Source organism: Podarcis tiliguerta (genome assembly GCF_965153285.1).
Source record: "Podarcis tiliguerta genome assembly, chromosome: 5".
NCBI lineage: Eukaryota > Metazoa > Chordata > Lepidosauria > Squamata > Lacertidae > Podarcis > Podarcis tiliguerta.
In genome coordinates this window covers 21,745,863-21,758,726 of record NC_139538.1, presented here as the reverse complement: position 1 = coordinate 21,758,726, position 12,864 = coordinate 21,745,863, and the positions used below count along the sequence as shown (strand labels likewise).

The following is a 12,864-nucleotide window of genomic DNA, read 5'->3' as shown; positions in this document are numbered from 1 at the left end:
CAGTAGTTCTTCCAAAGTACACTCTTCTTTTGTGTAGTTAAGTCCCCGGAGTAACAAGCTTTCAATGAAGGAAGTTTGGCTTTCCTTGCTAAGTTTCAGGCAGCTTGGCTGAAAGCCATTCCAGAAGGGAGAGTGGAAAAAGGGTTCCTCATTATTAGGCCTGTTCAAATGATACTCATGTGTGGGGCATATATGTAATTTTGATGGAATTGGGGCAGGACAGGCACACTTTTACTGCTGCTCCCACCTTCCAGGTGTAACAACCATGAGAAGGGCACAGCTTTCTGCGTAGGAGTTCAAACATGCAAGCATCTGATCACATGTATGGGTTCCATGCAATGGAGCACTTGTCCCAAACAGTCGAAGCCCCTAGGCATGAATTGGTGCTTGCGCGTTTGAGTTTATTTGAAGACGATCAGCACACATTTCTTGCAGGAAATAAAGACCCAAGAGCAGTGTCAAAAAGCACAGTCCAAATCCACCATCATTACAGATTTCCCCTACACATCAAATTAAAGAGTGGGATGCATTTGGGTGTGGGCTGTTGAGCTCCTTTACCTCGGAAAGATACAGGGCATGCAAACAAAGAATTTGTTCACACGTTCTTTGAACCTCCTCAGAGTAAAAGGAGGATGGTGCGGCTGCCTTCAGGACAGCTATACCCCTGTCAGTCTTGGGACAAAGGCCCAGCCATGACCCAGCTCTCTGGAGGAGCCAACCCCCTTGCAAGACTCCAAGACTGTTTTAAAAAACCTAATGAGTGGATGCTATAAAGGCAGCATGGCCTTCCATAACTGCTGGAGGGCTGAAAGTCGCCCCGCCACAGCCACACAAAGGGATAAAGGGAATGTGATTCACAATCACAGTACCTTTGGTCAATCTGCCTGCAAAAATTTCAAAACACACTTCCCTTGCCTATCTCCTCTGCTCCTGAGAAAGAGCAGCCATCTCAACACACAGTGGGAGTTTCAAAACATATGTAATAAATGCTGTTGCATCCCATTAAAGTTATTATTTGTTTGTTTGCACATCCTTACATTTGTGCCCCACTTAAGGAGATACATGGTTCTTCTCCTCCTTGTTGTGAAAAGATAAAAGGTAAAGGACCCCTGGATGGTTAAGTCCAGTCAAAGGCGACTAGGGAGTGCGGCACTCATCCAAGGAGCCGGCGTTTGTCCACAGACAGCTTTCCATGTGGCCAGCATAACTAAACCACTACTGGCACATGAAGGACTGTGATGAGTGCTAGAGCACACAGAAACGCTGTTTACCTTCCCACCACAGTGGTGCCTATTTATCTACTTGCACTGGTGTGCTTTTGAACTGCTAGGTTGGCAGGAGCTGGGACAGAGCAATGGGAGCTCACCCTGTCATGGGGATTTGAACCACTGACCTTCTGATTGGCAAGCCGAAGAGGCTCAGTGGTTTAGACCACAGCGCCACCCGCGTCCCATGCAGTTGTATCCTCAAAGCAATCCTGGGAGGTAGCTTAGACTAAGAGATAAAGAGTAACTGGGCCAAGGTGAGATTCTTAGCTAAGGAGGGATTGGAATCCAGACTTCCCAAAGTCCAACACTAACTGCTACACCACAATGGCTCTAATACTAGGGAGCTGCTAAGTTTTGGGTGCAGAATGAGAAGGGAAATAGTGCTGCTGTGTTCAAGGGAACTCACAGCACAATAGTGCAGCTAAATACAGAGGACACTCAAAGCAACTGGCTCTAAGAGCGATCAATCACTGGCCTCAACACAAAGCAGATTTCAGCATCCAGCCTGCAATTAATTAAATGTTATAATTCCTTGAGAGAGGCCTGATGCCAGATGTCAACAGTCCAGCAAGAGCCAGATGCTGACATGGCCACAATGATTAGCTTGTCCCCATTGTCTCTTCAATTAATGGCATCCCACAGCCTGCCCATTAATCTTCGTCAATACCCTCGGGATTCTCACCTTTCATGAGACTAACACTCAAGCTCCCGGGAGGGCAAGGAAAGATGCTCACCTGAAACATTTGTCTTACTTTCCTCCGGGGCAGGCTGACGTTCAGTTTATGCATCAACTGGTGAATCTCTTCAATATTCAGCAAGCCATCGCCATTCTTGTCTGCTTCCTGAAAGGTCTGCTTCACCCAAGTGCAGATGAATTAAGGAAAGGGTAAAAGGCTTGTACCAAAATGTTCCTAGCTTTGCTTTTGAATTATTGAAGAATGCAAAGGAAAGAGGTGAGTTATATAAATCAGGCGCAGGCTGACAAACACACAATTTGGGGTGTGGCAACGAGAAACAGTTCACACACGATATTTTCCCCACAAGGGGACAGCACACACACTCTCAGGAGCTGTTGCGGTTGCTCGAGAGTAACCAGGCAGGACTCCAACCTGTGTTTTACAGGCTTTATTTTGGTGCAAACTATTTACAGTGAAGAGCCCCAAAGCTCATGTCTGATTCATTCACTAGCAGAATCTGGGAATGGTCTTTTTTTGTACCTCCCCCAACATAAAGGTTTAGTTACCCCCAACCGTTTCTGCCCCTCCCTGCACCTCAGACTACTGCGCAGGATGGGCAATGGCAAGGGCGTGTTTCCCTCCTCTCCGGCTTGCCCAGAAGCGGTGTTAAGGCTCTTCCTAGCATCCTCTGGTCCTTGCACCTCCTCTCCACTGGAGGTGGGGCTTTCCTCCTCCCCAGAAGAAGAACTGCTTTGCAAGATTTTCGGAGGCTCCCTGTAACACAACTGCCCTTCTATTTCTCGCCTCTGAGCCGATAGCAGTTCCCTGACACACACTGCAAATGTACGTGGCAATATAAATCCACATTGCACTCCTTAAAACAAACAATTAAAATGTAACCAAGATGCAACAATGGAAAAAATGGATTGAAATAATAATGCTGACTTCATTTTCAATTCACTTGCAACTAGGCCACACCTTCTTCCTGAGGGCAGACATCCTATAGATGTGGGGCTATGACTGAAAAGGCCCTAGAGTTTAGCACTTCATACATGAGCCTCTGGCTTGTACGCCGCCCCCCGCCCAGCACTTATAAGCATTTTTCCACAAGCCAGAAACTGTGCTTAGTCTTAGCTTGATGTGAAATGAGGCCATAGCTTGAAGTGGACTGGTTTCAATACATCCTAGTTAACACTCCCTACCATTGGTTCATCCTGATGGGAACGAGTGCACTAAGCTTGTGCACAATGCCTCCTCTTCCTCCAGTATTCAGAAAGCACTGCCTCTAAACCAGAGAGATTCTGTTTCGCTGTAGCGAACATCCATAAATGTATTTTTTTAAATCATTTGAACTAGTGGCTACTCTCACATATTGAGCTAATCAATTACACAAACCAATTGTGTAGAGTGAGAGGAAACATACTTCCTTTTGCCAGTTCCAAACCTACCCCAAATCAACTCAGCTGGATGGCACCAAGTCCTAGCAATGTGTGAATGAGTGGTGTTGGAAAATTCCCCATTTAATCCATTCTTGCACTCTTTTACATTGTCCTTTTTCCTGAACTCAAAAGCTGCAAGCTCTTTAGATGTGCCTCGCAGTGATGACAGGAACACAGAATGCTGCTGTATATCATTGGTCTATCTTTTTTTAAAAAAAATAAAAATAAAGGACCCCTGGACAGTTATGGGGTTGTGACACGCATCTCACTTTCAGACTGAGGGAGCCAGTGTCTGTCCACAGACAGCTTTCCGGGTCATGTGGCCAGCATGACTAAACCGCTTCTGGCACAACGGAACACCGTGATGGAAACCACAGCGCACAGAAATGCCGTTTACCTTCCTGCCACAGCAGTACCTATTTATCTACTTGCACTGGCGTGCTTTCGAACTGCTAGGTTGGCAGGAGCTGGGACAGAACAATGAGAGCTCACTCTGACACAGGGATTTGAACCACCAACCTTCTGATCGGCAAGCCCAAGAGGCTCAGTGGTTTTGACCACAGTGCCACCCGAATCCCTATCTAGTTCAGTCTATCTAGTATCTATCTAGTTCAGTGTTGTCTCCACTAATGGGCATCTTCTGTCCGAGGTCTCAGATGGAGATCTCCTCCAGCCCTACCTGCAGATGCTGAGAATTGAACCTGAGACCTTCTGCATGAAAAACAGAGGCTCTACCACCAAGCTGCAGCCCTTCCCCATTTCCAGATACTTCCATTGACCGCTGCATGTCTACTTGGCAGTGAGCCCCGCTATCTTCAACTGAGCTTCCTCCTTCGCAAGTATATGGAGGATTGCAGTTTCAGTTGTTGTTTTGTCTACATTCTCTAGCTCTGCAATTGTCTCTTGGACAACCATCCAATTTCATGGAACCTTTCTCCTATTGGTTGCTTTCTCCCTCTGCCCTTTCCCCCCCCAACTGATGCACCCCCCCTTTCAAATCCACATCCCCTGGTGGCTTCTGTTCTCTTCCCACTCCAGCTGGAGCTGTTACAGGGGTCATTTCTCCCTGCCGCCTCCCCAGCTGCCAAGACCGATAACGCAAACAAGGCTTGAAGTCGCATTTCAGCACAACCAAACACACGGCAGCAACATGCAGGCCTCCAAAAGTCAGGGATAAATATAGAAAGTGCGGAAGGAGTTTATGGAGCTTGTAATTTGCCACAAAAGGCTGGCAGGCGCTCCTCTGTCTTCTGACAGTCGGAGCTGAAATTTGGAGGTGGAGATTATCAGGTCTGAGAAAGCGTCCCCTACATTTGCAGTTCACTCGGGCAACCTGGGTCCAATGAAATGGGAGTCACGATCCCGTTTCTTTGCTGGAGAATAATTTGTTTCATTTCCAACTAGTTTAATACTCTGGGAAAAGTAAATCTTCAAGTGAGTTTCCCACCACCAACCACCCCTCCCTGAATTTACTCCAGCTTTGCAATGTCTTCAGTCCTTGTTTCGTCTTATCATATAGCGACATGAAAGACTAATTGAGTGATTATTGGGAAATGCCTCCCACCTAGTTATTTTATTTTTCATCTTCCATTTTCCCTCTCTGCTTTGTCTCTGAGCAAAACTGGACCATCTGCAGTCCAGCTAACATAGTCCTGGCTTGAACTTTAACATTTCTTTCTTTCTAAAAGTGGTCACAGTCCAGGGATGCTTGCATGCAGGGAAAGCTAAAATGCAATACTGTACTAGTATAGTAACAAATTTTGCCTACCTGCAATGGTTATTTAATTCTGCCACCAAATGCAGATGCCTCACACTACCTATAGATGGCACGACTAAAATTCCAGGGCACTGCTGCCAAAGAGGATCTTCAGAAGGACTCAGCAGCTCACCAGGTTTATTATTATTATTATTTAATCAGAATTAAGAGAGACAAAGTTGTACAAGCACAGTGGTTGTACAACTCTACATCTGTTAATCCTGATTACCTTCCAGAAAAAGGGAACGGAAGGAATATCACCCCACAGAGTGGTATCTAAGATATCAAAAATAGCAAGCAAAAAAGCAAATCTTGGCAATCAAAAAACAAAAGCCTTTTTAAAAATATGACCAGAGGTGAAATCTAGGGAACACCTTGTACCTCAAAGCATGTCGTGATGTGAGAGACTGTGGCTCTCCAGGTGTTTCTGGATGACAACTCCCATCATCCTTGACTATCAGCCAAGCTGGTTGGGGCCGATGGAAGCTGCTGTCCAATAATGTTTGGAGGCCCACAGGTTCTCCACCAACCAGAATCCCCAGACACAGAGCCAGAATCTAGCTTCCTGAAAGGATATTGATCGTGTGTTCTCTGTCGCTTGGCTAGAGAGTCCTCGTCGCTGATCCCAGCCATCAGGTACTTCAAGCCGGTGATCCAGGTGCGAGCTTCCTCTGGGTTGGAAGTGATCAGATCCAGCGACTCCATATGGTTGCCGTGGTAAATGGTGAAGCAGCAGCTCGGGTCAAAGTTGCCTTCAGCATGGCGATGGAATATTTCTGACTGCCGTCCTTCAGTCACTTTGTAGATGGAATCAATTATGACTGTAAAAGCAAGACAAGACTGTAACAGCAAGACAAAACGGGGGGGGGGGACCCAAAAAGTGAAAGGGCTCAGATTCTTCAGGTTTCCATATTGTTCATTGCAATTTAGCCTTGTACCTTAATGAGCTAGGCTGAAAATGATTACAGAGAAGGTTTTGGGGTGGCTTTATAGAAGGCTCCTTGATAGATATTGTGCAAAGTTGCATCCCTCTGAAGATGTAAATCACTCTTCCCCAATCTGGTGCCCTCCAGATCCCTCACTATTGGTCATGTCAGCTGAGGCTGATGGGAGTTGGAGTCCAAAATGTCTCTTGTGCTCTTGTTAAGTGAGGGGGAGGCACAAAACAGGAACTCAAGGAAGGAAGGAAGGAAGGAAGGAAGGGGGAGGAGGGAAGGGACTGTGTATTGCTTTAGCTACTACAGCTGAAGATACTGGATACATTTTACACTGTAGACCAGTGTACATACCATGCTCCCAATTCCTGAACCATAAGAACCTAAGAAATGCCTGCTGAATCAGGCTAAAGAATGGCCCGTCTAGTTCAGGGTCCTTTTCTCCCCATTGCCAACCAGATGCCTGTAGGAAAACAGCAATTAGAGGACCTGAGCACAAGAGCGCTCTCCCCTTCTGTGGTCTCCAGCAACTGGGATTCAAAAGCATACTGCTACCAACTCTGGTGGAGCACAGCCATCGTGGCTACCAACCACTGTTGGCCTTATCCTCCATAAATGTGTACGGTCCTCTTTTAAAACCATCTAAGTTGGAATGAGTTGCATATTTCAACGATGTTCTGCATGAAGTACTTTCTTTCATCTGCCCTAAATCTTCTAATATTCCACTTCATTGGGTGTCCAACGCTTCAAGCATTATAAGAGAGGTGGGGGGAGATTCTCTGCAGACTTTCTCCATGCCATTCATAATTTTATAAGCTTCTATCATGTCACCTCTTCCTTGTCATTTTTCTTTTGTATATAGTTTTATTATGTTTTCTGTTTTACAATTTAAAATACTCACTTTACACCCTTAAGATATCAATGACTTCCATCCTTCTCTTTCCATGGTTCACTTTACATATCATAAATCCCTGCATATTTTACAAAAACTTTACCATTCAGTAGTCCATTATTGCATCCATCAAAACATGTTTACGCTGTTGAATTTATCTTAATGCTGCCAGCGTTTTCAGCTATATACAACGGTTTCCCATATATTCAGTAAACATTTTCCAATCTTCTTTAAAGATATGTTCTTATTGTTCTTTTATTCGATATGTTAAATCTGTGAGTTGTGCATATTCTGTCAATTTAAGTTGCCATTCATCTTTCATTGGGACCTCATCCTTGCCATTTTGTTGTTGTTAGAGTGTTTATTAATTTTCCAATAAAAACATCCAATTAGCATCAAATCCTAATCCAATAAAAATAAAATAAATCCAATTGTCTTCCAAATTTAATTCAAATTTTTGCGACTTCCCACGGCCTGAATGTCAAAGCAACTCCAAGTCTCAGTCCTACCTCTCACGATATTTCCATATTTCCATATCCAATTTTATCTCTCTAATCCTTGCCATTGTTCTAAACTAAAAAGATCCAAACGTGGCAATCTTTCCTCACAGGGCGGTCGTACCTTGTTAATTTTGGTTGCCCTTTATTGAACATTTCCCAACTCTACACCTATTGTTATTATTATTATTTACAAAAGTACGTGCATTGTCTCTTTTTTCAGGTTGTGTTTTCTACAGATCAGTTACATTTATTGTGAGAAATTAGTGTTGTATGCAGTATAAGGTGGGGGGAAGAGGGGGGCAGAGAGGGAGTGGGGCAGTAAAGCTTATATTCTTCTACTGTTTGTTTGGGGTATGTTTGGGGTTTTGTGTCAGAGTCACTTGGGTAGGTTCTTTTTCTGTTCGCTTGTTATATTTCCTTGGTAGTGAGAGAGGTTGTGGAGGCGGCCTAGGGCTTGGCTGGTTGTCTTGGGTTGGCTGCAGTGAGATTTGTTTCTGGTTGGGGGGGGTTATTGGGTCAAGTTAGCCATGCTTATTCATATGCTGTCGGTACACTATCCTTTTTAAGGTGAGGCACCCAGAACTGTACCCAGTATTTGAACTACTAGGAGAGAGCTTTGGGCTCAAATGCAATCCCACACATCCCTACCCACATCCCTCCCCCTGCCAATCTTAAGCATAGTTAACTTTTATAGGGTGCTAGGGACGCGTGTGGCTCTGTGGGTTAAACCACAGAGCCTAGGGCTTGCCGATCAGAAGGTCGGCGGTTCGAATCCCTGTGATGGGGTGAGCTCCCATTGCTCAGTCCCTGCTCCTGCCAACCTAGCAGTTCGAAAGCACGTCAAAGTGCAAGTAGATAAATAGGTACCACTCCGGCGGGAAGGTAAAGGGTGTTTCCGTACGCTGCTCTGGTTCGCCAGAAGCGGCTTACTCATGCTGGCCACATGACCCGGAAGCTGTACGCCGGCTCCCTTGGCCAATAAAGCGAGATGGGCGCCGCAACCCCAGAGTCGGTCACGACTGGACCTAATGGTCAGGGGTCCCTTTACCCTTTACCTTAAACTTAACCATGGGGACAGGGTTTGAATGTGAGAAGAGTGGACAGGGGATTTGGGCCACATGTAAAGGACTAGGAGTGATGGCTATGCACCTGCCCTTTCCAAATTCAAAAAAGGATAGATCTAAAAGACGCACACACAAAAACGCATCTTAGAAAGAACTTACTTTTCGCTTTTTCGCTTTTCCTGGATGGCCTCCATCGGATGCAAGTCCTGTGTTCATCGAGGTAAAAAAGGCGCACAAGTCCTTTGGCTCCACTCTTCAGTTTAACCATCTGAGTCCCAGACTGCATTACACTCATGCATCTTTCAACTGAGGGGAGGCGGGGGAAGAGAACACAACAAATATAGCTGAGAGAGTGATTTGATGCCTAAGTAATTACTGCAGCGCTTATCGACAGAATAAATACTGCATAATCCTTTTATTTTTCATCTGATATGAAGGAAAACTGGGGATTAATCGGCCTCTGAAAACATTTGTAACATTAGAATGAAGCCTATTTAAGAAAGCATTTGTCCTGCATTCATCCCGATTTGCTTACAGGGTGTGTGTGACACACACATCTTCCTGTAATCATCTGTTCATTCCACACGTTTCAGGGCATTTAGTCTTCACTTGTCTAGCCACAAAAAGTTTGTGTTTTAAAACAGACTTGTACTAAAGTAATGTACTTAGGGTTGCCATATTTCAGAAAGTAACCCAAAACTTTTATGAACCCAATTTTTTACCAAAACGCCAAAAATTTCGATTGGCTTGCCTAAAACCCAATACAAAGTGCCACATTTCAGAAATTCCCCCCAGACGTCATTTCTGCCTTTGAAATCCCAGTAATGTCTAGGGAAATCCGGACCTATAGTGGACCTAGATGTACTCCAAACCGAAATTTCCAGTATGCCTTTGAAATCTTCCCACAAAATACTGACAGTCTGCAGATGACCCATCTCATAACTATAAATCCAAGGGTTTCTGGTACTTTTCTACTTCTGCCGATTCAAATCTTTTAAAAGTGTCCTGTTTTAATCTCTATACAGTTTAGGCAACTTAAATTTCAATTTATTTAAACAGCACCTGTGATATGGCAAGTCAAGAAAATATTTTAGGGTGCTTCTCCCTCTATCCCATACACACACAAATGCCAAACCTTTAACATACCCATTTCTCCCTAACAATATATGCTCTTGGTTCAAGTTCAAACATAAGTACATAAACTCTCTCCCATTTCTCTCTGCTTATGTGACCCTGTTCATGCAATTCAAACTCCAAGAGCAGAGAGTGACTCTTACACAAGCTAAGTGCAGAATCTGCTACGTGAAAGAGCTTTCTATAAATCAGAACAGATTCAGAGGAGGGCAATTAAGATGGTCAGTGGCATGGAAAACAAGTCCAAAGAGAAAAGACTGGGACTGCCTATGCTCAGCCTGAAAAAGAGAAGACTCAGGGGGACATGTTAAGATTCTTCAAATACCTGAAGAACTGTCACATAGAAAAGGGCAAAAGACTTGTTCCCTGTTGTCCGCAAAGACAGGACTCCATCTGACAGGCTGAACTTACAGGAAGGAAGATACCTGTTGAACAGTAGCTGAAATCTCACAACTGTGAGAGCTGTTTGACAATGGAACTGATGAGTCATTAGCCACTAGGGCTAAAAGCAGCTTTTATAAAGGGAAAGATGGTGTCAGTTGGGGAAACCAGGAAAGGAAAGGGATTAATCCAAACTTCCCTCAATACCACTGTTTCCCATTCATGGTGGTTTTGAAGAAAGGGGTATTAAGAGAGCAGACTCACGGATTTCCTTCATTACATGAAGTCTGGCCCTTGTTTTACAGCATTCTTCTATATCATGTTGTATTATTTTACTGTTGTTAGCCGCTCTGAGCCCAGCTTCATAGAGTTTCATAAACTCTATGGCTCCCAGTACGTTTCCGAGCACAATTCAAAGTGTTGGTGCTGACCTTTAAAGCCCTAAACGGCCTCGGTCCAGTATATCTGAAGAAGCGTCTCCTCCCCCATCGTTTTGCCCGGACACTGAGGTCCAGCTCCGAGGGCCTTCTGGCGGTTCCCTCACTGCGAGAGGCCAAGTTACAGGGAACCAGGCAGAGGGCCTTCTCGGTAGTGGCGCCCGCCCTGTGGAACACCCTCCCATCAGATGTCAAAGAGATAAACAACTACCTGACATTCAGAAGACATCTGAAGGCAGCCCTGTTCAGGGAAGTTTTTAATATGTGACATTTTAGTGTATTTTTCATCTCTGTTGGAAGCCGCCCAGAGTGGCTGAGGAAACCCAGCCAGATGGGCAGGGTACAAATAATAAATTATTATTATTATTATTATTATTATTATTATTGACTCAGAACCTTCAAAAACATTATAATAACTTCCAGAGATGACCTGGTTACACTTATTCGTCAAACAATTGTACTTGCGTCATGCCACAGCAGAAAACTTAATTGTAGATAAGCCTGGCCGGTAACATTCCGAAAGGAAAATAAGACACAAATTTGTTCAAGAAAATTAATTCCCCCCTAACCATTAATGTATAAGAATGAATCACAACAGCCATCTTTCCTGAACTACTGGCTGGGACTGAAAAGGAATTATAGTTCAAAACGTCTGAAAGGCACCAAGCTGGGAAAGACTGCCCTAATGTATGAGTTATGTTATCAAAAGAGAATAACGGTAGATGAAGGAAAAGTCTGTCCAGGAATCGAGTCTCTTTAGGAGGGGAAGGAGGGATCACAAATGGGAATTCATTACAGGAAAAGAAAAATATAAAATTATTTGGTGCTAAGCTGTATTTCCAAATAACAAACCCATTAGGGCAGGGCAGGTTTTGTCTTGATGTTTGTTTCGATTATGCAACCCTAATTAGGAACAAGAAGTTTGAAAATCTGTATTGTAAAGACAACTTGCTGTAGCACTTATTTGAGGGGGAGGGGAACTGAAAAGAACACATAATTTTGGATATACCGGCTTGTACAAATATCTAGCCTTAGATGATGGAATTAACATTCTAGCCATGAACAGGCAGTCTCTGTCGTTTCATATTTAAGTATTTCAGAACATTTGGTATATAATACACATGTATGTGCATCTGAAAATGATAGTCACTTATACAAAAACCAAATTGTGATATCGTTCATATATGTGTGTGAATGAAATCCACATGTGTGGAGCTTGTTATTTTTTGTTAGATTTTCAGGGGGGGGGCAAAAATCGTGAGTACATACAGAAATGCGGTTGTTGCTTTTCTGTTCTGCAAATGACAGGAAACGACTGGTGACTCAAGAATTATATTTTCAACAAGGACTCAGCTAAGTAACACAGGGCTTTAATCTATAATCTGGCTGTGCCTGCAGATATATATGGAGGTTAGAGGTAAGCAAATCTTCTAACTTTTGAAAGCCTAACAAAAGCCTATTTTAGTCTGCACTTCTATTCTGAGAGTGCATTATCAAAAATTGCCTGACAATGGAACATCCTGCTACAAACAAAACCATGGCCACAGAAATCTGGTCCCATCCTCTGGGACCTTAGCATTAGAGTTAGTCAGAAGGGATTCTGGAGAGCACGTACCTCCGGTTACGAACTTAATTTGTTCCAGAGGTCCGTTCTTAACATGAAACCAGAGGTCCGTTCTTAACCTGAGGTAAGCTTTCACTAATGGGGCCTCCCACTGTGTGCATGCCTCCGGTGTGTGGCTTCCGTTCATATCCCGAGGCAAAGTTCACTTCTGGGCTAGCGGAGCTCATTACCCGAAGCATTCACAAGGAAGACGGTACATAACCAGAGGTATAATAATAATAATAATAATAATAATAATAATAATAATAATAATAAATTTTTTTATACCCCACCCTCCCCAGCCAAGACCAGGCTCAGGGCAGCTAACAACCAATAATAAAAACAAGTTGATTAAAATACAATTTAAAAAACAAGATTAAAATACAACATTAAAACATTAGGATGCAGCCTCTTCACAGGAGGAGAAAGGAAAAAGAAAGAGGGGAGGGAATCAAACTGATTCTACTGTAGTCCAAATCCCTACTCAAAGCAGAATCCACAGGAGAAGATTGAACTACAGCACCCCAACAGATGACCACCCAGTCTCTGCTTAGGGTCATGGAAGAATCACAGAATTGTAGAGTTGGAAGGAATCTCGAGGATCATCTAGTCCAACTGCCTGCAATGCAGGGCTATGCAGTTGTCCCATATGGGAATCAAACCTGCAACCTTGGCATTATCAGCACCATGCCCCAACCAACTGACCTATCCCAGCAGTTTGTGGGTCATAGGAAGCTAACTTATCCTGAGTCAGACCATTGGTACATCTAGCTGAGTA

The 12,864-nt window shown here is 43.9% G+C and overlaps 1 protein-coding gene across 16 annotated transcripts in view; it reads right to left on the bottom strand.

The window, feature by feature from the left end:
* Positions 1–12,864, bottom strand: part of PLCH1 (phospholipase C eta 1) — a 140,160-nt gene that overhangs the window by 65,969 nt on the left and 61,327 nt on the right. For all 16 annotated transcript variants that reach the window (XM_083442542.1, XM_083442545.1, XM_083442550.1 and 13 more), the window contains 3 exons: positions 8,691–8,837; positions 5,718–5,961; positions 2,003–2,132 (listed from right to left, as the gene is read on the bottom strand). In XM_083442542.1, the coding sequence (XP_083298668.1) occupies positions 2,003–2,132; positions 5,718–5,961; positions 8,691–8,837 (521 nt within the window). The remainder of the gene's footprint in view (positions 1–2,002; positions 2,133–5,717; positions 5,962–8,690; positions 8,838–12,864) is intronic.